Here is a 25049-nt window from a genome sequence, read left to right on the forward strand (position 1 = left end):
AACTGGAACAAGCCCCTTTGCTTGTTTCTAATTTTCCTCCACACCTTCAGAGCTATTCCTGTAGGGAGGAAAGATTGAGCATTACTCTGGAAGAATATAATAATCAGGATTCATTGTATTCCTTGTCATCCAAGAAACTCTCAAGACCTTAGTTTCCAATTCCCCACCAATCCTGCCTCCACAGAGACTATTGTCTCAAAATGTCTCAGTATAGGATTCAGAATTTTTTTTTTCTCGAAGGGAATTGAATTGCAAAGGGATTTGAAGTAATTTGGACTTAACATATTTTCCTAATTTGTACTTACCATATTTTCCTAACTTTTTTTTTTTTTTAGTTAAACAAGTTTTTTAACCTAAGTAAATACTAAGGGCCCAGTGAGTCCAAATGAAAGACTTTGAGGTTTTAAAGGTGCACATTAAAAACATAATGTCTGCTTTGATTATAGTCACCAATTGAGTGCACAATGTTTACACATCAGAAGATAGAGAACACTGTTGAATTAAAAAGTAAAACAATACAGGTGATAAAATAAGATCTCTTAAGACATTAGAATAAATGATTAATGAATATAATAAAAAATAAAAACTTCAGGTTAAGAAAGGTGATCAACATGGACTGAAGTGTTTAGGAATCTTTATAGAGAAGGTAGGAGTTCATTTAGGTCTCTAAGGATAAACATTGTGTAGACTGAGAAGAAATAGGAGTTGTTTCATATGTTGTATGGAAACCTATGAAGCAAGAATCCATATGATATATTGAGAAGGAGCGGTGAATATCTGACTGAAATAGAGTAAATAGGTGAGCATAGAGAGATGTTGGAGCGGTTTAAACGGGCATGATTGTGGAAGATTTTGACCATCAAATGGGAAATTGGACTTGCTTCTGTAAGCAGAATTGGAAGGATTATATGGGGGTATGTTGAAAGAATTAACCTATAAATTACTCTCAAATAGGATGCAGGGAAGATACCTAAAAATGAGGCAGAATGATCAGATAAATTCTGTCAATCTCTATTTCAGTCTGTAATTGAAAATGGCAGGGAAAAAAATCAAAGCAAAAACCCCCACATTTCTGAGACATCCTTATGGTGAATATGAGTTGAGTCTCATCAAGCGTATGCACTTAGGGTGAGAATGAAGCATGGAACTTAGGCGCAGGCAGTTTTCCTGTAGATTCGCACTGTGGATTTCATTATCCATGCTGCAATTTTACATCACTCCAGCAGTTTCCGGCTTCCTACACGTAAAACACGGTGGTGTATTTGTTGCTTCTTGCTATGACTCCCTGATTTTTCAATTGCAATTTCAAATGATTCTTCTCCAGTCTCCTTCTGCTGGTTAGAGGTTGGTGGTGCAGTGTCAGTGACTCCAGGGAAACTTCATTCCAGTGGTGGCTTTGAGGTAGCAGTCCGCTTATTGGGCTAATTCTGTATTAATCAAGATGTCCAGCCTACGACTTGTTCCTGGAAGCTATGTGAACTCCCTTTATGCTTTAAAAAATGGTTTTTGTGTCTGGCATTGATGAAATATTTGTACTGGAAGTGGTGTGTTAAAATAAATACCCACAACGAGTGTTAATGATTTGTGGTCAGGAATAACAGTGAAGAAACATTATGAATTATGCAGCTGGTGACTTTTCTGTCATGGAAAGTGTAGTGAAGTACAGTAAAACCATGGTTTGTGAGCGTTCATTCATTCTGGAAACATGCTTTAATTGCAAGCACTCGTATATCAAGGCAAATTTCAAGAACCATTGACTCAGTTGTGATCATATGACGTTCAGTGTCACATACTACTTGTATTGCAAGACATGGCTCGTTTATCAAGTTAACATTTTCTAGAAATGTTTTCTCCTCTTGCAGAACACTCACAGAACAAGTTCCTTGTGATGCAATGTTTTACTGTACTCGTTCTGACAATGTGGAAGGCAGAACACTGAGGCTCTAGTTCAAAAGAATGAAGGGAAAGTTGTTAAAGCCTGTGCCTCTTCCTGGCTGTCTTTGACAAGGTTTTACAACACAGACTCAGGCAAAGGATGGCCAGTTTTAAAAGACAGGTGGAAGGGAATAGACTCTAAAATTCTGGTGAGTTTTGGGTTGGAAAAGCCAACTGCTTCTGTACAGCAGGGGATAGGAAGGCTTATCAGAGTCTCTTATTAAATTTCTCAGTTAAAGGATGGAGGCCAGCCCTGGGGCAAAGATGAGACCAATAATGTTGCATTCCTGCCCAAGCTTATTGCTTCAGATTACCCCAAGTTAGTCCTGATTAAAGAGGCAATGAGAAAGATGGAAAATAGTTTGGGGGTGGGTGGAGAGTGTTCATTGGCATGTGAAAATAACTGGAAACAAACCGGTTCCTAATGAGGGAGGGAGTTTTAGCCAAATAAATCCTAGATCTCTTCAAATCCCTTTGATTATTATTTTTTTAAGTTTATTTATTTATTTTGAGAGACAGAGACTGCAAGTGGGGGAGGGGCAGAGGAAGGGAGAGGGAGAGACAGAATCCCAGGCAGGCTCTACACCATTAGTGCAGACGTGGGGCTTGAACCCATGAACCGCAAGATCATGACCTAAGCCAAAGTCTGATGCTTAACTGACTGAGCCACTCAGGCACCCCTGGTTGTTAAATTCTTAAGTGCATCTTTAGGATATAAGTCCTGTACTCCCAAGGATAGTCTACTCTCCCATTCCCACTTCAGATTTTGCCACAGAGAATGTGGACAGGTAAGAACTATTTGACAGGAAATGCCAGGGGACAACAGAAGACACAGGACAAGGAGTACATTCTCAAGAACAAAACTGGGGACCTCTGAGGTAGGAGGATCCTTGTAATGTCTAATATGTTCTATTCATTTTCATGACCATTGACTGTGGAATATTTCCTTTTCTTCCCTTATCCACATAGGGATATTTATTTTGACCATTCCTTTTCTTCTCTCACAGGTACTGATCCATGAGGAACTAGAATTGACCTTAACAGGGAGGGGGGAAAAAGGCGGTGCATTTCCCAGAAACTTTGGAATTTGATTAGAATGTAGTAATGAGAATGGGTTTTGTCCGGAATAAAGGAAAGAGAGGGAAAATTTCTTTCTCTCAGTATCCTCTGTTTGAATTCAAGGTAGCTTGGAATTCAACATTTCTCAAAATCCACTGCCACCAAGTTTAAAAACACAAGGCCCAAGGGGATGACAGAGCAGCAAAATGGAAGAAATCTTGGGTCCCTGAAGACCTGCGGGCATAGTCTGGTCCCTCCTAGCCTAGACCAGCCAGAGAGTCACATAGAAGAATAACTGCTGTCTGTTTCATTTCATTATGAGGCCTTTTTGGCTGCATTAGTATAACATTGACCCTAAGACTGCTAATTTAAAGCCTCTCCAGAGTGTCACCCTAATATTCACTTCTCTGTTTTCAATGTTTATTTATTTGTTTTGACAGCATGACTAGGGGAGGGTCAGAGAGAGAGAGAGAGAGAGAGGGAGGGAAGGAGAGAGAGGGAGAGAGGGTATCCCAAGCAGTCTCCACACTGTTAGCGCAAAGCCTGATATGAGGCTCAGTCTCATAAACTGTGAGATCATGACCTGAACAGAAACTGAGAGTTAGACGCTTAACTGACTGAGCCATCCAAGCGTCCCCCTAATAGTCATTTCTAGGGTTTCATTCTATGGTATTCTACTTGAGCGATTTGTTTTGCATATTACCCTTGACCACATCTTGTACATTTCTCTTTCTTGCCTTTATTCATGTAATTTGACTCTTCTCTTGACTCCTCTCCAACTAAAATCCTTCTCTTATTTCATACAATATTATTCCTTTTATATAAATATATAATAGGCAACTTTTAAAAATTGAGCTATGGAGTCCATTTTATTATTTAATTGCCAGAAGGTCATAATATACATGTTTTATGTTTCCAATTGAGTTATAAGTTCCAAAAGAACAGAAACAGTGTCCTATTTTTTATATCCCTTTGACATTTATACTTCAGGCTTCAGTAATTATTTGGTGATTGATTAATTGCTGAAACATAGTGGCATCTCTCACTCACACGGGATGAATATATAATCTAGTAAATTATCCATAATCAGCTTAACCCATCCTTCTACAGAATTAAATTACCCACAAGTCTTAATACAGATGCTTGTCCCAATTCTGTCATCCAAGAGGAGAGTCTATTCATATTTTTCTATTATTCTGAATCAAGTTATCAAACACTACTCATACCAGATGCAGCATTACTCCATTTTTAGAAACTTTAAAATGAGGATGGCTGCTAATATGCTTCCATTCTATAATTTTATTTATTTTTTGCTTTGTTAACATTATGGTGGCTATACAGGCTATAGTTAGGTTTGGATAATCATAAAATTTTTTGTATTTCATGACCTTCCCATGCATATATTTTAATACAAAATAAAAACACAGTATTGTTTTTCATAAGTCTAGCTTAGGTGGTAAAATTTATTTTGCCAAAAAACAGAGCACAGGTATTTGAAATTGAAAGAACATTAATTGCTTCCTATTCAGAGATCAAGAGCATATATCCAGCAACTACTAGTTTTGGATATTGTGCAATGGATTTTCTTTATTGCATTTGACCGTTATTCTGACTCTGAACACTTTCATTGATGTTACCTGTGGGTCCTATATACCAATATCAAAACAGAATGATATTACCTAGACATAAATTTGTAGGTGCTTGGTTTTACACTATTTCACTGCTTCACACTTTCTTCCCTTGGAATTTATAATCAGCCCACCTAAGGATTTACTTTAATTAAAAAAAAAAAATAGTGACAATAGATTTTTCTTCTGCTGCTGTTTAAAACACATTGTAATCTGTGTTCATTCACCCCTCATCCCAGCCAAATCACTCCAGTGACCTGTCTTCTTCTTAGATAGGTGAAATAAGACACCTCTGGTTTACTATCATTTCTTCTCCAGCAGCTAATACTTTGTTTGAATCTTTTTCATTAAGTTAAAATAATGATGATAAACAATAGTGTCCTTTTGATTGAAAAAATCTAAACCTTTTTGAAGCTTCAATACAACTTTTAAAATGGCAAATGTAGTCTAATGTTTGCTCCATTTACAGCATCCCACTGAGGACCATGAGATGGCCAGCAGCTTAGGAATTATGCTCATGCTTAGGAAGTGGCTTATGAAAGTTAATGCACTTTCATTAGGAAAAACAAATACAGATTTAAATGGCATAACAATATAATTTGATGCCTACAAATCAAATGGTGCCAGTGTGGTCCAGTACTTATTATGACACAAGTTTAGTTCATGATATGCCTACAGTTCTCTCGTAGTCTACTGGTTCCACTCCATTTTGTGTTTAAACATTTACTCTAACAAATGCTGTGTGATGATGATAATCTTTTATATATTTTTTCTATTAGAGGAAATTAGTCAATTAACTGAGCAATTCTTTCTTTTGCTTGTCAACAACATACCGCAAAATACACTAAATTCTTAATAAATAAAGATGAATTAGAGTCCTTATTCTGAAGATGCTCACAGTTTAGTGAGGAAGCAAATTAAAAAAATATCATTCAGTCATACATACTGAAGTAAAAATCCGTGGGGACAGAACGGATGTAATAGCTGATGCAAAATATTCACAAAATGTTTGTTCAACCAGTCTCCAAGTGAATTCTCAAATGAGACCATTTATATCCTACATGAATGAAATGGTTTAGTATCTTTAATAAAAGAACATTTTGTACCACTAAGAAAGTTAGAAACTGTATTAGTTGTTTAAGTGCTTTCAAGTCTCAGGATGAGAGGTACTAGGTGGTTCAACTTGATGTTATAGTCTCCTAAATTATTTTTAATCATCTGGGAAATAAAACCCTAAGATTAATTTTCTGTAAGAGGTACAAACAACTTGATTTTACTTCCCTTAGTAGATATAATTTTACAGTGTTTTAAAGCATTGTTAATTGATCTCAGCAGGATCATGCTTCATCTATTTGACTGAATAATTATGCAATTCTGTAGTCATGGTATCCGCTATCCTTTCATTCAATTTTCGTTCCAATTTTCAAGGTCAGGTTTTCTTCTGGATATTTTGCTAAATATCTTGCCTTTCACAATTATCCATATGCTCCTAACAAATTGGGGATTTTTTTTAAAGCCTGGCTTATTGTAAAGTGTTTATTAGTATAAATCGCTCCTCTTTTTCTAAGTTGCTTTGTAGAGTTTTATTGAATTTCTCCAAGGAAAATGTGATAAAAACTATCTTCTCTTACAGTCCTCTTTTTTTTTTTTAATAAGCTTACTTATTTTTGAGGTAGAGAGCAAGGGAGGGGCAGAGAGAGAGAGAGGGATGTAGAGTCCAGGGCAGGCTTTGCAGCAACGAGCCCGACATGGGGTTCAAACCCACAAACTGTGAGATCATGACCTGAGGCAAAACCAAGAGTCAGACACAACCGACTGAGCCAAACAGGTGCCCCTAAAAAGTATTTTACATTTTTAAAAAACTTATCTGGACTTTGTGAGGATACATCAGCTATCTTTTTATATTCACTGTGCCTGGCATGGGGCTTCATATATGAGACCAACTAATGGATGAAAGAATTAATGAATCAATGATATTCATAGGGAAGCTTTGTGAATTTGGTTGTACAAATTTTCTATCAGGAATTGAAATTACACCTTGAATTTCATTTATGACCTAGAGAGGAGTAATTGAATTTTACCTTTGATTAAGTCAGTGTTTTGGTGGTAATTTTTAAGACATCAGGAATGATCTAAGGTAGTTAGTTAGCATTTAATGAAGACATGACCCTACCTCTAGTAGACCACAACTTAATCACACCTAATTGAGATGTCTCAAATGCCAAGTTGATTGAAATAAAAATAAAACTGCAATTTGTTGAGCTAATAATAATATCTGCCATGTATTGTGTGCTCAGCATATAATATGACTTACATATATTGTTTTATATAAATATATTAACAGCCCTATAAAGTTGATATTCTCATGTACAAATAGTATATATACAGTATTCGGGCTACTCATGGTTTTTTTTTTTTTTTTTTTTTTTTAAGTGTTTGATTCATTTATTTTCAGAGAGAGAGAGAGAGAACGTACATGCAAGAGAGAGAGAGAGAGAGCATGGGGGAGAGGAAGAGAGAGAGGGAGAAAGAATCCAAAAGAGGCTTCACAAGGAGCCTGACACAATGATCGATTTCACAAACCATGAGATCATAACCTGAGCTGAAATCAAGAGTTGGACACCCAACTGACTGAGCCACCAGGTGACCCTGGCTACTCATCTTCTAAATAAATAACTTTCATGGCTCTGTTTACCAATTAATCATTTTCTAGATGAAATTAATATTCAATTAGTAAACTCACAAAATACATATCGTACACACTTGTGAAAATTTCTTACCATATGTATGTTTAGACTGTATTTCAGTTATTTATCCTGAATCATTTCCTCTGTAGAGCTTATAGTATCTCCTTCAAAAAACATTTGATGACAGAAATAGTTCCCTTTTCTAGTCAGGAACCAATGCATAGGATATGTATTCATTACATGAACCTATCTTTGACCCTTTTGGGATATTCTTTTCAATTCTGTTTCTACCCTAGCACACCCATCAAATCTTGGCAAATCTAGTAACTATTATAGTACTTTGATTCTTAGATTTCCAAATTTTGAACATACTTAACACTCCTTTATATATATATAATATATATAATATGTAAATTGTATATATAATATACATAATGTACATAACATATATATTATATATATAATATGTAAATTGCATATATATAATACATATTATATATACAGCTAACTCCCTGTCCTATTTTAGATCTGTTTCAACCTGACTTTATCAGGAAATTCTTTACAGACCATCTCTTAACCAAGACTAAGTTTTCTCATTTATATACTTTCATTATAGCCTGTAGGTTTCCTTTATCTCGCTGTCATGTTATAATTAATATTATGTAATTACTTGCTTATTGACTTGGTCAACACCAAGTTGATAAATTCCATGAGGGCAGGGCCATGTGATAGCAACTAATAGATGAAAGAATTAATGAATCAATGATATTCATAGGGAAGCTTGGTCATTTGCAAAACTATATCCCCAGAGTATTGCCCATAATAGCTGCTTAATAAACACTTGTGAGGGGCGCCTGGGTGGCTCAGTCGGTTGGGCGGCCGACTTGGCGCGGGTCATGATCTTGCAGTCCGTGAGTTCAAGCCCTGCATCGGGCTCTGTGCTGACAGCTTGGAGCCTGGAGCCTGCTTCAGATTCTGTGTCTCCCTCTCTCTCTGCCCCTACCCCATTTGCGCTCAGTCTCTGTCTTTAAAAAATGAATATGTGTTAAAAAAAAAAATAAAAAAACCGAACACTTGTGAAATGAATATGTGTTTTTCATGGACAACGATATGCAATTGTGAAATAATCGACGGCTTTATTCTTTTTTTTTAACGTTAGAGACATCTATGCTTGAACTACAAATATATTCATTAGTTGGGTGACTTTGGGAAAATTATTTAATCTATCTGAGTCTCAGTTTCCCTTTCTGTACAACGGGAAGAATCATACATGGTGTTGGGTAATTTGTGAACTGTAAGTGGGAATGTGAATGACTAAAAAAGAAGATGGCTGACAGCTCATCTCAACAATTAAGGCTATTCACTTATTCAAATTGTGAACTCTTAGAAAGCAAGGGAAGTGGTGTTGCTTTAACTGTATACATCACAGAGCACCAATGTTAACAGTAACCCTCAAGAGCTTCTGATGAATTAATTAGTTGTGCCAGTTATTAAGTAATTTATAGTTTGTTTCCTTTTAACTAACATGGAGGAGTGTCAATAAATTCCATCCTCCATGATACAATTGGATTTTTATTTATCTTGGATCTTTCTCAAATAATTTTTGTCTGTATCAATAATCCCATACACTTTAGCAGTTTATGTTGCCAAAATGCCTTCATATTATTTGCTTATAATTTCATTATCTCTGAGAAGAGAGGATAAATAAAATACATATATTTCCAGCAAAAAAAAAAAATAGATGAAGTTTAAATTGACTCAATCATTTGGACTGCACAGTATAAACTTACAAAAAGGGTCTCTAACATGTTTAGAAACATTTTTTTTTAAACGAGGACATCCTCTTTATTTGTTTGTTTGTTTATTTCAGAGAAAGAGCACAGTGGGGGAGAGATACAGAGGGAGAGAGAGAGAATCTTAAGCAGGGTCCATGCGCAGCACAGAGCCTGACACGGGGCTTGATCTCACAACCTAGAAACAGAGACCTGAACCTAAATCAAGAGTCAGATGTTTAGCTGACTAAACTACCCAGGCACCCCTTCAGAAACATTTTTTGAGTGTAAAGTCTTCAGATATATTTTCCAGTAATCTCAATCCACTAAACTACTCACGCTTGAATATTTCTGGTTTATTCACGTACATAGTCTCCTGGCACAATCTCAAGAATAAATTCAAACAAGGCTGCAGTACATAAGGAGTTTTATATATTTATTTTTGCATTGAAAAGAATTGATCAATGCTCAAACAATAGTATCATGACAATAACTTTAAAGTACTCTCCCCAGAGCACTCCAATTCCATTTTAATCTTTGTATTATGGAATATATGATGAGAATATATCAGGTTCTATAACTGTTTTATTTTGATCACCTAAACTTTTCAATACATATATTAGCGTCATCTGTTGGTAAAAGAAGATAACAATCTATTTGGCAAGTCTGCTTTTTTTAGATGTAATTATTTGCTTCAGAAACACAGTGAAGTAACAAGAATGGTGTCGTTATCTTCCAGATATCTTTGATGAATTAACATGAAAATTCTTTATTGCTTAAATCTCTATTTTCCTTAAAGATTTTACAATAAGAAAAATCACCACTTATTGTAAAATGCCGTGTATATTAATAATTAGTTTATAGTCTGCTTTACAGAACTTGGTATAATGTGTCTTCACTTCCCCCTGCAATTCAAACTTGTGATAGCTGGTAGAAACAATGTCTAAAAATTAGTCTCACTTAGCTAGTTCAAGAGATCTTATATTAACAAGTTAATTTAAAAAGTTGATATATGAAGCATTATTTATTTTTATAAAAATCAAGACTAAAAAGTGAATGTTCAATCAGAATATAGCATTTTTTTGATGTTGGGTTATATAATTCTTTCAGTTAACATATCCTTGGCTGTGTGTCTTAAAATGGGCATAGTTTAGAGAGAAGTCCCAAATTAAAGGGTTGGGAGAGAACAAAAAATAGAATCCATGCGGTGCCTGGGTGGCTTAGTCAGTTAACTGTCTGACTCTTGATTTCAGCTCAGGCCATGATCTCATGGGTCATGCGATCAAGCCCTGTGTCAGGCTCTGTGCTGACAATATGGAGCCTGCTTGGGATTCTCTCTCCCTCTCTCTCTGCCCCTGCTCATGCTCTCTCTCTGTCTCTCTCTCTCTCTCTCTCTCTCTCAAAATAAATGAATAAACCTAAAAAAAAAAAAAAAAAAAAAAAAAGGAATCCATGAGCAGTGGCTATATAATTGGGATCTATTAAACCTGAATTTGAAACCTCTTAATAACTGTCTCCCATGGGTTATTGTCTACAGAGGATGATGGGTAGTTCTTTTTTTATGGAGGTCAAAAAAACAGGGGCAATCAACAGTAGGAATTTCCTGAAGGTGAACCAGATATGTTTTAGAATTATCTTTTTTTGAGTTTTATTTTGAAACAGCCTAACTTCTTATCTGTCTGTTGGTTTAGAAATAATTCAGCCACAAGGCAGGCAATAGATTAGGTAATGTATTGAGGTTCCAACCCAATTCCAATTCCAGTATTGTTATTCATTCATTGACTTCCTGTTTTCCATTTTTGCTTAGGTATTTTGTTCTGCTTAATGTTTATTCATTTAAATCAAAGTTAAATCAGAGTACAAGAACTATTTAGAACTATCTTTTCTTTTCCCCTTCATTCTTCCACCTAACTGCTTCTTGTGAAATAATTTGGAAACCGCTTTTGTCTCCTGGATATATAACTTTATGATAATTGAAGTCCTGACCTTAATTACTTTTTAGGAGGTGAGAGCAAAAGGAGTGGCTTGATTCTAAGGCCACAGTGGTGGTTTCATTAAAAGAATTTCCTTTGTTATTGCTACATGCAAGGGATTGAATGTTATTCATTTTATCAAAATTTATTAACCCCAACATCTCTTGCAGCAAACGTCTCATGTCAAATGAATTTTCCAAAAAAAAAAAAAAAAACTATTTCAAAATAAACTGTTCATTTCAAAAGTATTTTTTAAAGAATTAGTCAAAATTCACAGACCATATGTTTTAAATTTTACTGAAAATTATTTCCAGCATATGCCTTGAAGAAATAGTAAAGTGAAATATTAGAGATCATCACTCTTAGTTACTGGTATTTACAATACTTTACAGATATTAGTTTATCATGTATCTTTAAATGCAGAGGGAACTTAAGGAAATTGTTATTTATAGAAACGATTGCTACTTAATATTAGTCAACTGGTTTCTTTTTTTTTTTTTTTTTTTTACTTTTTTGGGTTTCAGACTCTACTTTTTTTCAATATATGAAGTTTATTGTCAACTTGACTTCCATACAACACCCAGTGCTCATCCCAAAAGGTGCCCTCCTCAATACCCATCACCCACCCTCCGCTCCCACCCACTTCCCATCAACTCTCAGTTTGTTCTCAGTTTTTAAGAGTCTCTTATTCTTTGGCTCTCTCTAACCTCCTTTTTTTTTTCCTTCCCCTCCCCCATGGTCTTCTGTTAAGTTTCTCAAGATCCACATAGAAGTGAAACCATATGGTATCTGTCTTTCTCTGTATGGCTTATTTCACTTAGCATCACACTCTCCAGTTCCATCCATGTTGCTACAAAGGGCCATATTTCATTCTTTCTCATTCTCATGTAGTACTCCAATGTGTATATAAACCACAATTTCTTTATCCATTCATCAGTTGATGGACATTTAGGCTCTTTCCATAGTTTGGCTATTGTTGAAAGTGCTGCTATAAACATTGGGGTACAAGTGCCCCTATGCATCAGCACTTTTGTATCCCTTGGGTAAATTTCTAGCAGTCCTACTGCTGGGTCATAGGGTAGGTCTATTTTTAATTTCCTGAGGAACCTCCACACTGTTTTCCAGAGTGGCTGCACCAATTTGCATTCCCACCAACAGTGCAAGAGGGTTCCTGTTTCTCCACATCCTCGCCAGCATCTATAGTCTCCTGATTTGTTCATTTTGGCCACTCTGACTGGCGTGAGGTGATATCTGAGTGTGGTTTTGATTTGTATTTCCCTGATGAGGAGCGACGTTGAGCATCTTTTCATGTGCCTGTTGGCCATCTGGATGTCTTCTTTAGAGAAGTGTCTATTCATGTTTTCTGCCCATTTCTTCACTGGGTTATTTGTTTTTCGGGTGTGGAGTTTGGTGAGCTCTTGATAGATTTTGGATACTAGCCCTTTGTCCGATATGTCATTTGCAAATATCTTTTCCCATTCCGTTGGTTGCCTTTTAGTTTTGTTGGTTGTTTCCTTTGCTGTGCAGAAGCTTTTTATCTTCCTAAGGTCCCAGTAGTTCATTTTTGCTTCTAATTCCCTTGCCTTTGGGGATGTGCCAAGTAAGACATTGCTACAGCTGAGGTCAGAGAGGTATTTTCCTGCTTTCTCCTCTAGGGTTTTGATGGTTTCCTGTCTCACATTCAGGCCCTTTATCCATTTTGGGCTTATTTTTGTGAATGGTGTGAGAAAGGGGTCTAGTTTCAATCTGCTGCATGTTGCTGTCCAGTTCTCCCAGCACCATTTGTTAAAGAGACTGCCTTTTTTCCATTGGATGTTCTTTTCTGCTTTGTCAAAGATTAGTTGGCCATGCTTTTGTGGGTCTAGTTCTGGGGTTTCTATTCTATTCCATGGGTCTATGTGTCTGTTTTTGTGCCAATACCATGCTGTCTTGATGATTACAGCTTTGAGGTAGAGGCTAAAGTCTGGGATTGTGAGGCCTCCTGCTTTGATCTTCTTCAAAATTACTTTGGCTATTCAGGGCCTTTTGTGGTTCCATATGAATTTTAGGATTGCTTGTTCTAGTTTCGAGAAGAATGCTGGTGCAATTTTGATTGGGATTGCATTGAATGTGTAGATAGCTTTGGGTAGTATTGACATTTTGACAATATTTATTCTCCCATTCCATGTTTTTCCATTTCTTTATATCTTCTTCAATTTCCTTCATAAGCTTTCTATAGTTTTCAGCATACAGATTTTTTACATCTTTGGTTACATTTATTCCTAGGTATTTTATGCTTCTTGGTGCAATTGTGAATGGGATCAGTTTCTTTATTTGTCTTTCTGTTGCTTCATTATTAGTGTATAAGAATGCAACTCATTTCTGTACATTGATTTTGTATCCTGCAACTTGCTGAATTCATGTTTCAGTTCTAGCAGACTTGTGGTGGAGTCTATCGGATTTTCCATGTATAATATCATTCATCTGCAAAAAGTGAAAGCTTAATTTCATCGTTGCCAATTTTGATGCCTTTGATTTCCTTTTGTTGTCTGATTGCTGATGCTAGAACTTCCAACACTATGTTAAACAACAGCGGTGAGAGTGGACATCCCTGTCGTGTTCCTGATCTCAGGGAAAAAGCTCTCGGTTTTTCCCCATTGAGGATGATGTTAGCTGTGGGCTTTTCATAAATGGCTTTTATGATCTTTAAGTATGTTTCTTCTGTCCCGACTTTCTCGAGGATTTTTAAGAAAGGTTGCTGAATTTTGTCAAAGGCCTTTTCTGCATCGATTGACAGGATCATATGGTTCCTATCTTTTCTTTTATTAATGTGATGTATCACACTGATTGATTTGCGAATGTTGAACCAGCCCTGCATCCCAGGAATGAATTCCACTTGATCAGGTGAATAATTCTTTTTATATGCTGTTGAATTCGATTTGCTAGTATCTTATTGGGAATTTTTGCATCCCTATTCATCAGGGATATTGGCCTGTAGTTCTCTTTTTTTACTGGGTCTCTGTCTGGTTTAGGAATCAAAGTAATACTGGCTTCATAGAATGAGTCTGGAAGTTTTCTTTCCCTTTCTATTTTTTTGGAATAGCTTGAGAAGGATAGGTATTATCTCTGCTTAAACAGAGTCTGATAGAACTCCCCTGGGAAGCCATCTGGTCCTGGACTCTGATTTGTTGGGAGATTTTTGATGACTGATTCAATTTATTTTCTGGTTATGGGTCTGTTCAAGCTTTCTATTTCCTCCTGATTGAGTTTTGGAAGCGTGTGGGTGTTGATGAATTTGTCCATTTCTTCCAGGCTTTCCAGTTTGTTGGCATATAATTTTTCATAGTATTCCCTGATAATTGCTTGTATCTCTGAGGGATTGGTTGTAATAATTCCATTTTCATTCATGATTGTATCCATTTGGGTCATCTCCCTTTTCTTTTTGAGAATCCTGGCTAGAGGTTTATCAATTTTCTTTATTTTTTCAAAAAAACCAACTCTTGGTTTCATTGATCTGCTCTACTGTTCTTTTAGATTCTGTATTGTTTATTTCTGTTCTGATCTTTATTATTTCTCTTCTTCTGCTGGGTTTGGGGTGTCTTTGCTGTTCTGCTTCTATTTCCTTTAGGTGTGCTGTTAGATTTTGTATTTGGGATTTTTCTTGTTTCTGGAGATAGGCCTGGATTGCAATGTATTTTCCTCTCAGGACTGCCTTCGCTGCATCCCAAAGCGTTTAGATTGTTGTATTTTCATTTTTGTTTCTTTACATATATATTTTAATTTCTTCTCCAATTGCCTGGTTGACCCATTCATTCTTTAGTAGGGTGTTCTTTAACCTCCATGCTTTTGGAGGTTTTCCAGACGTTTTCCTGTGGTTGATTTCAAGCTTCATAGCATTGTGGTCTGAAAATATGCATGGTATGATTTCAATTCTTGTATACTTATGAAGGGCTGTTTTGTGACCCAGTATGTGATCTATCTTGGAGAATATTCCATGTGCACTCGAGAAGAAAGTATATTCTGTTGCTTTGGGATGCAGAGTTCTAAATAGATCTGTGAAGTCCATCTGATCCAGTGTATCATTCAGAGCCCTTGTTTCTTTATTGACCGTGTGTCTAGATGATCTATCCATTTCTGTAAGTGGAGTGTTAAAGTCCCCTGCAATTACCACATTCTCATCCATAAGGTTGCTTATGTTTGTGAGTAATTATTTTATATATTTGGGGGCTCCTGTATTAGGCACATAGACATTTATAATTGTCAGCTCTTCCTGATGGATATACCCTGTAATTGTTATATAATGCCCTTCTTCATCTCTTGTTACAGCCTTTAATTTAAAGTGTAGTTTGTCTGATATAAGTATGGCTACTCCAGCTTTCTTTTGACTTCCAGTGGCATGATAAATAGTTCTCCATCCCCTCATCCTCTCAATCTTTAGGTGTCCTCAGGTCTAAAATGAGTCTCTTGTAGACAATAGATGGGTTTTGTTTTTTTATCCATTCTGATACCCTATGTCTTTTGGTTGGCGCATTTAATCCATTTACATTCAGTGTTATTATAGAAAGATATGGGTTTAGAGTCATTGTGATGTCTATATGTTTCATGCTTGTAGCGATGTCTCTGGTAATTTGTCTCACAGGATCCCCCTTAGGATCTCTCGTAGGGCTGGTTTAGTGGTGACAAATTCCTTCAGTTTTTGTTTGGGAAGACCTTTATCTCTCCTTCTATTCTAAATGACAGACTTGCTGGATAAAGGATTCTCAGCTGCATATTTTTTCTGTTCATCACATTGAAGATCTCCTGCCATTCCTTTCTGGTTGCCAAGTTTCAGTGGAAAGATCGGTCACGAGTCTTCTAGGTCTCCCTTTATATGTTAGAGCATGTTTGTTTCTAGCTGCTTTCAGAATTTTCTCTTTATCCTTGTATTTTGCCAGTTTCACTATGATATGTTGTGCAGAAGATCGATTCAAGTTACATCTGAAGGGAGTTCTCTGTGCCTCTTGGATTTCAATGCCTTTTTACTTCCCCAGTTCAGGAAGTTCTCAGCTATTATTTCTTCAAGTACCCCTTCAGCACCTTTCTGTCTCTCTTCCTCCTCTGGGATACCAATTATGCATATATTATTTCTTTTTAGTGTATCCCTTAGTTCTCTAATTTTCCCCTCATACTCCTGGATTTTTTTTATCTCTCTTTTTCTCAGCTTCCTCTTTTTCCATAACTTTATCTTCTAGTTCACCTATTCTCTCCTCTGCCTCTTCAATCCGAGCCATCGTCGTTTCTATTTTGTTTTGCATTTCGTTTAAAGCGTTTTTCAGCTCCTCCTGACTGTTCCTTAGTCCCTTGATCTCTGTAGCAAGAGATCTCCTCTGTCCTTTATACTGTTTTCAAGCCCAGCGATTAATTGTATGACTATTTTTCTAAATTTACTTTCTGTTTTATTGTTTAAATCGTTTTTGATCAGTTCGCTAGCTGTTGTTATTTCCTGGAGGTTTTTTCTAGGGGAATTCTTCCATTTTGTCATTTTGGATAGTCCCTGGAGTGGTGCGGACCTGCAGGGCACTTCCCCTGTGCTGTGGTGTATAACTGGAGTTGGTGGGTGGGGCCGCAGTCAGACCCGATGTCTGCCCCCAGCCAGTGCTGGGGCCAGTCAGACTGGTGTGTGCCTTGTCTTCCCCTCTCCTAGGGGTGTGATTCACTCTGGGGTGGCGTGGCCCGTCTGGGCTACTTGTACACTGCCAGGCTTGTGGTGCTGGGCATCTGGCGTATTAGCTGGGGTGGATTGGCAAGGTGCACAGGGGCGGGAGGGGCAGGCTCAGCTTGCTTTTCCTTCGGGAGATCCGCTTCGGGAGGGGCCCTGTGGCACCAGGAGGGAGTCACACCCGCAGGAGGGATGGATCTGCAGAAGCACAGCGTTGGGTGTTTGTGTGGAGCGAGCAAGTTCCCTGGCAGGAACCTGTTCCCTTTGGGATTTGGGCTGGGGGATGGGCGAGGGAGATGGCACTGGCGAGTGCCTTTGTTCCCCCCCAAGCTGAGCTCTGTCATCCGGGGCTCAACAACTCTCCCTCCAGTTGTCCTCCAGCCCTCCCGTTCTCTGAGCAGAGCTGTTAGCTTACAACCTTCCAGATGTCAAGTCCCGCTTGCTGTCAGAATACATTCAGTCTGGCCCCTCTGCTTTTGCCAGCCAGACTTGGGGGCTCTGCTTGGTCAGCGGGCCGCCCCTCTGCCCCGGCTGCCTCCTGCCTGTCTGTGGAGAGCGCACTGCCTTTCTGCCCTTCCTACCCTCTTCTGTGGGCCTCTCCTCTGTGCTTGGCTCCGGAGACTCCATTCTGCTAATCCTCTGGCGGTTTTCTGGGTTATTTAGGCAGGTGTAGGTGGAATTTAAGTGATCAGCAGGATGCGTGGTGAGCCGAGCGTCCTCCTATGCCACCATCTTCCCAGGATCCTTCAGACTCTAATTGTCTTAAATTAAAGGAAATGTTTAATTTCTAATATATATAATGCAAATTATATAAATCCTCAATATATTTTCCATTGATTAAACTGATATCACTTGAACTTTATCACTGTTTTTTTTTTCCACTATCATTGAAAAGTTTATACAGAAAAAGTAATGTTCATTTAGAAAACACTTTCGAAAGTAATATAAACCTATTATGAATAAAAATAGAAATTTCAGCTCTGTGGACACTTATTTATAAGTGACCATAACTTTTGTAAAATTACATCTACATATTATATGATATTTTTATTTTCTGCCATTGACATTTTTAATATTATGGTGGCTTATAGATATTTGGTTTAATAGAAAATAACATTGCAGGGAAATTACTACACAAATGGGATAATTATCAAGGCAAAATGGAAACATACTTCATTTTTGTGTTGTAGTGGTTTTTTTTTAGCTTTTTATTTTGTAATAATTTCAGACTTTCAGTTAGATGGTGAAAATATACAGAGTTCCCCTGTACTCTTATCCAGCTTCTCTTAATATCAACTACTTATGTAACCATAGCATAATTATCAAAGAAGGAAATTAACATTTGTATAATACCATTAACTAAACTATAGCCTACCCAAACTTGAACACCTTTCAACTCCTAATTCATTAGTTTCTATCTGTATTGATAATTATTTAGAGTATGAAATAATATAAAGGTAATAAAAAATTTAGAAAATAACATCAGGAAGAATAATTCTTTCCTAACCTTGTTAAGTTCTGTAAGTTTTGCTATTTGTATATATTTTCTTTCCATTTTTTTCATTTACAGTGAAATTGGATTTTTCCCTGAAATATATATTATTTTTAAAAATCTCGGGGGCGCCTGGGTGGCGCAGTCGGTTAAGCGTCCGACTTCAGCCAGGTCACGATCTCGCGGTCCGTGAGTTCGAGCCCCGCGTCGGGCTCTGGGCTGGTGGCTCGGAGCCTGGAGCCTGTTTCCGATTCTGTGTCTCCCTCTCTCTCTGCCCCTCCCCCGTTCATGGTCTGTCTCTCTCTGTCCCAAAAATAAATAAAAACGTTGAAAAAAAAATTTTTTTAAAAAATCTCTTATATTTGCATACTTGTACACTTTTAAGCATCCAGTAATAAAATAAGGCACTAGATGAAACCTAACATATCAGGCATTTTGCAGGTATTTTATATATCAGTCTATTTAAAATTTCACAACTGTATGCATTTATTATTAATATTGTAAGTTTACCATAAACAAATTGGGAATTCTGGGTTTATCTCTACAATTTGAAAAATATGTCCATTTCTTTGCTATATTTTCTTATCTAATGGAAAAAAACTATCCACCCCAAATGTATGTGTTTCCAGAGAAATGCACCTGTTTAGGGTTAAGCAGAAGCATCAAAGGAATTGGGAGCATATTTATGAAACTTGATTTGCTTATTACTGTGTTAGTAGAATGTGACTTTGAAGAAGCCATGTACATGTTATTAATCATAGCTTTAATTACTGTAGTGTATGAGTAATACTGATTTTTAAAATTGCTAGAAAGATTAAATACTTTAAAATCTTAACATTTTTCTAACACTAAGAGTGAAACCTAATACCTTTTTGGTAAAATTTAGTTCCCTTTCCATACCTCTGTGTTACATGTGTTGAAATGAAAAACATTTCCTTTTATTGTGACTCTTTAAAAGGAAAAGAGATATCTGTATCTACATATAATTTTCAAAATCTAAAACGTTAAAAACTGTATTAAAATAACTGTAAACTCTTCTTTTCTCCCCCTGTTTTAGAATTGCAGAGTAGCTCTTGTGGCAATCCAGGAGTTCCACCCAAAGGTGTATTATATGGTACACGGTTTGATGTTGGGGACAAGATCCGCTACAGCTGTGTGACTGGATATATTCTCGATGGCCACCCTCAACTCACCTGTATAGCCAATTCAGTTAATACAGCCTCATGGGATTTTCCTGTTCCCATATGCAGAGGTAAAGTTAAAATCATATTTATTTTTATGCTGATTGAATATTTGTTTGATACAGTGAATACATTTCAAAAGTGAGAGTTGGGATCAGACAGTATATTTGCAAAATATGTTAGGCTCTTGGTGCTTATTGCTTTTATAAAATGTGAAGCTTAAAACAATAACTATTTATATATATATGTATACTACATGACTGCTTTAGAAAAAATGCTTGCCAAAATAAGACATTGCTTGTGAAATGAAACAGTGCATCTCTACATTTATATACATATTTATGCATACATTGTGTATATATGTGTCTTTATATTTACATTAGGAAAACATGAAGTTTATGATGTTTAGAAGTTTAATTAGTCTGTAAAAGTAATAATTTTGCTTACATTTTGAAATGTAGATTGAATCTTTGAATATTTTTATTTATTTATTTTTATTTTTATTTAAAAAAAATTTTTTTTTCAACGTTTATTTATTTTTGGGACAGAGAGAGACAGAGCATGAACGGGGGGAGGGGCAGAGAGAGAGGGAGACACAGAATCGGAAACAGGCTCCACGCTCTGAGCCATCAGCCCAGAGCCCGACGCGGGGCTCGAACTCACAGACCGCGAGATCGTGACCTGGCTGAGGTCGGAGCTTAACCGACTGCGCCACCCAGGCGCCCCGAATCTTTGAATATTTTAAAAATATCTGGTGGAAGACTTAGCTTGCGAATTTGTGAAATAAGAATGCTATATTGTTTTCTTAATGGATACAGATAAAGATTATATAATGGGGGGAACCTAATAATCCTCTAATGTGGACAAAGTTTCAAAATACAGTGCCTGAAAGAACATGTTCTATTTGGTGGAAGCTGAATTCATGGATAAATCTTGCCCACAGAAATTTTGGAGACCTATATCGTTTTCTGTGGGCTATCTTTTTCTAACAAACAAGTGACTCATCTTTATTTTTTGGCATTCGTTTCCTTTACAAATGGGCAGTAGGAATGTCCAACTTCTGATCTAAGTTCCTTTGTAGCTTCCTCTCCAACATGTGGCTGCAAGTGCATGTAGGAGAGATCCCTGAAAATCAGACACAGGTAGCTTCTTATCCCTGCTTTGACAAGGACCATGGCAGTTACTTCAGGCAAATCATATTAACTCTTTGAGATTCATTTATCTCACTTAACGAGGGAGAGGGAGAGGGAGAGAGAGAGAGAGACAGAGAGAGAGGAAACACCTATTGCATTTGTTGTGAAGATTAGGTAAGAAAACCTATACCTGCCACTTAGTAAAATATCTGCTACACATTAGCATTCTTTCAATGTTAGCTACCTTTGCTTCTGTTGCTGCTGCTTCTAATACTGCTGCCTTGGCCATTGCTATTTCTCTGACTACTATTAGCTACCATTTATTTGAACACTTAGTATACCATTTGATCACTATAGTGTACTAAGAAAATTATAAGTGCAGTCACTTTTGAATTTCATTACAGTACAAAACCAAAGTGAAAAACTTTTGAAATAACTGCTCAAGGTCATTCAGTTAGTCAGTGCCCAGAAGTATAGAGTCAGATTTTACTGGACTTGCAAGCTCACAAATTTCTCTGCTACGGTTTCTTGGGTGTTGATAGAAGACACCAAACTCTCGAGTCAGAAACGAAGGAGATTTTATTATATGCAGGAGTGTCAGCAGCCACAGTACAAACATTTGTGCTGGTTCTCTAAGCTCTAATTCTCATAGACTGATATGAAGAATGTAGGGTATCAGCACACATGGTTAGCGGTATTACAGGAGAAGAACCATGAGCTTAGGAAAATTGAATCTTTATAATGAGCATGTCTTCTCTTTGCTCTGGAGGGCGGCCCTATCTCTACCCCTCAGGCTTATAAGCAAACTTGCCCTTTACTCTAGTGGAAAACACTGTCTTCTGAGACTATTTCTTGTGCAAATATCTTTGAAAAGATAGTCTAGTAAAAAGAGCAGGACAGTTGGAATCTCTGCTTATAAGATGTGAAGAAATGTTAGAATCCGGGCAAATTTCTCCCAATTTAGAGTGTGGTGGAGATCCTGGATTGGAACCCATTCTGTTTGGTTCCAAAGCCTAAGCTTGTTACCCTTTTGATACTTCACCAACATAATTTGCATCTCTCTTCAAAATTACTTTTATGATAAGAAGGGAAATGGAGTTATATTTGAATCAGTCAAAAGACTATTGTCACTGTTTTAAGGTGTAAAACTTCCTAAATCAAAGGGACTTATTAAAACCAAGAAGCATTTTAAGATATTTCAGTGGAGTACCACCAGTACTCCTGAATATTACTTTCTATTTTGGGACTCCTTTTTCATCTCAGTTCAGACACCAGCCTGTGGAACCAGAAAAATACAAGTTTAAATACTAGTTTTTCCCTTATTGGCTAGAGCCTTTGAATGAAAACTATTATTTTTGGAAACTATTTTTTAGCTATAATTGGATGAAGAGATAGAAATACCAACACCACAGTGCTGCTAGAGTTTAATATGATAGCATATGTAAGGAACCAGATACATACCAAGTTACTATGTGTGCTGGCTCTATCTACCCTTTTTCCTTAGTACTTCTTACCATCTCCTCTCTAAAGAAAAAATCAGTCAGCAAAAAGTGGGTTGACAATATCAATTATCCTTATATCCAAGTCTAACCCTAAAACCAGTACCTCTATCTATTTATGACAGTTTTGTTTTCCCAGAGTATGTACTCTATATCTCATCCCCAAGTGTATTCAGGGTTATTATTTCCTTTGACTTCCATTTTAACCTCTATGGTTTTCATCTATCAAAAAAATGGCACCCACTGTTTTTGGAAATTCTGCCTGCTCAACTTCAATCTGACAGTTTTCTTTCAATCTGACTTTTCTTCTTGTTAATAATAATACCAATTACTATATTTACTCATATATTTATTAGGGCCTTACCTGTGTGAAGCATTATTTCATGTATTGAAAATCAAAAGATGAGTAAGATACAGGTCTTGCCTTTAAGCATACAGTTCTAGTGGGTCTAATCATTATGTCATCAGATAATTACAATAATGTGTGATAATTGCTTTACTATCAGAATCTGTAGAATGTGTTAGGCACCTTGATCAGGATGAGCTTAATTCCTCCCAGTTGAGTGGAGGAAAGTTCAGGTAGGGACAGCAGTTTAAGAGAAGATTTCACAAAAGACTAGCTAAAAATAAAAACTATATAGAGCAAGAACATTTTCAATGAGGCAATAATTTTCCTTTTTAGCCTTAAAAGTAGTTATGGCGTGTTAGTAATATTCACTGGCTAAAGCTAGAGTCTATGAAGTCAGACTTCATACAGCACATGATCTAATTTTCTAAGGAGCAATTTATCTCCCATTAAGCAAATTTTTTTAAACTTAAAGAATAGGGGCATTGAGTATTTGGATTTCATGTGGTTGTCATTCAGTTCAAAAGAAAAGATAGACTATTCAGTCCACGGCTTCCTTCCTCTGCTCTTTGCCACTTGATAGCATCCTGATTCTTTAATTTATAACTTTGCAGGGGGCTGATAACCCTGTAATGATCTGTTTATTGCTTTCCCGGGAGTTTACATAGTGTCTCTCCTGGACGAAACCCTTGATTTCAGAGAATTCTTCTGATGCTTCCTAACAATGATAGTTTAATTAAGAAAAACGAATGCCACATCAACCTAGAGGGTATGGTGTAAGGGTTTTTGTGTTTGTTCACAGGCAGGGTGGATTTTATCAACACCATCTGCTAGAATTTGAAAAAGACAACCAACTGTTGGTGCTGAAAGTGAAAGTGAGTTCTTGTGCTGTCAGTCTGGATTGAAAATACCTGCCATACAGGCCTTTTCCACACCCCCTCCTTTCATAGACATTTCTATGACATTTATTCCCAGTGAGTTGTGATGTGGCCTCAGAGTCCTTCTCAACTCAGTGCTCTCGACATTCCCTACTAATTAAGAGCAGTTGGCAGGCAAAGTGAAATGGATATGCTATTCCTGTATTAAACATTCTAAAATTGATAACGATATCCTATATTCAGAATAGCATTTTGATATACCTACCCCAGGGCAAACTAATAAAAGGGTTCGTAGAAGTTACACATAAATTATAGTGTTTTAAATAAACCTAAATGTGAGTCCACAAAACGTCAAATCATTTGGTGGAAGAATTAACATATTAAGATTTAAGTGATCAATCACAGAAAATTTAAGATTGTATCAGGATGAATTTTAAATTCATTAGAAAGTTTTTAAAAGAATGTTCTATTTACAAAAAGGTGTTATATTTTCTTGATGGTTTGAGTATATTCATAGCCCAAAGTAAAGATCTTAGAATCCATAGAGGTTTCAGGAAAAGCAGTGATCAATCAAGGGATATGATGTTGTCAAATGTTGACAGAGTTTATTTTCATTCGACAGGTGAGATCCTTTGGGGGGAAGGCTTCTGTGTTAGTGATGTAGATGTCATGTAGTCAGTTGGTGTCATGTGACCTGAAACAAATATCTGACAGGACAGATAAGAAAAAGGGCTAAAGACAAAACTGTTGTTTCTGACAAAGCAAAAGAAATTGCCATTAGCTACATTAGCAATGAGAAGTGAAAGGATCTTCCCAGTTTTGTTCTTTGGAATAAGACTGTCTTCTACTACAATGTGGTAAAAAAAACAGGTGACTGAAAAAAGAGCATCAGTTTGTTTTGTCAGAACATAACTTTATTCTCCTACTTAAAACCTTCATCAACAATTCTGGATCAAAAATGCATTACCAAAGCATGGAACTGGGAAGAACATTTAGAGGTAATAGCTGGAGATGGGGAAAGAGGAAGGAAAGTTTGGCCTGATGTTTTCTATATTGTACCAAAAGCCTTCCAAAAAAATAGTGAATTCTGATCAAGATTAGAAGTAAATCAAACAGCCAAGCCTCCCCCATCCCCAGAAAAAAAACAACTAGTAGATAATGTTGAAAAGAAGTAATGCTTGTGAAGAACATACTCTTGAGCCCAGTGGAAGGATGTTCATTGTGTTTATATGTTTCCTTTCTCAGTATTCTGGAAACCATCTCAAAAAGGCATTAGAGAATAAAAAACGACAATTATTCTATGTATATACCCTGATTACACTCTTCTGCATGTATAAATGCTGAGATATGATATTCAGCACTCAGTATTCAGTAAATACATTAATAACAGATCTGGTTATTGATAAAACCAAAGTACAAAAATAATTACAAATGAAAACTTGAAAATATTTTATTGAATCTGGAACAAAACAGATAAATGACTCAGTGTCAAAGCTGCAAATTGAAAAAGTATAAATATGTTCTTTTTTTAAAAAGAGCATGCAAGTGGGGGTGGGGAAGAGGGAGAAGGAAAGAGAATCCCAAGCAGGCTCCTGCTGTCAGTACAGAGCCCCCTGTGGGGCTTGAAGTCACAAACTGTGAGATCATGATGTGAGCCAAAATCAAGAGTCAGATGATTAACCAACTGAGCCACACAGGTACCCCCAAAATATTTTTTAATGTGAAATTTTCTGTGCTAGATCAAAAGAGAGTCCAGTGTTTTTGTTTCTTTTTTTTAATTCTCTTTAAC

The 25049-nt window shown here is 36.7% G+C and overlaps 1 protein-coding gene across 6 annotated transcripts in view; it reads left to right on the top strand.

Annotated features, from left to right (window-relative positions):
* Nucleotides 1-25049, top strand: part of CSMD3 (CUB and Sushi multiple domains 3) — a 1257965-nt gene that overhangs the window by 288633 nt on the left and 944283 nt on the right. For all 6 annotated transcript variants that reach the window (XM_086695899.1, XM_086695901.1, XM_086695900.1 and 3 more), the window contains exon 4: nt 19281-19475. In XM_086695899.1, coding sequence (XP_086552025.1) covers nt 19281-19475 — 195 coding nt within the window. The remainder of the gene's footprint in view (nt 1-19280; nt 19476-25049) is intronic.

Source organism: Puma concolor, chromosome F2 (genome assembly GCF_028749965.1).
Source record: "Puma concolor isolate L17-30 chromosome F2, mPumCon1.1.hap2, whole genome shotgun sequence".
Taxonomy (NCBI): Eukaryota; Metazoa; Chordata; class Mammalia; order Carnivora; family Felidae; genus Puma; species Puma concolor.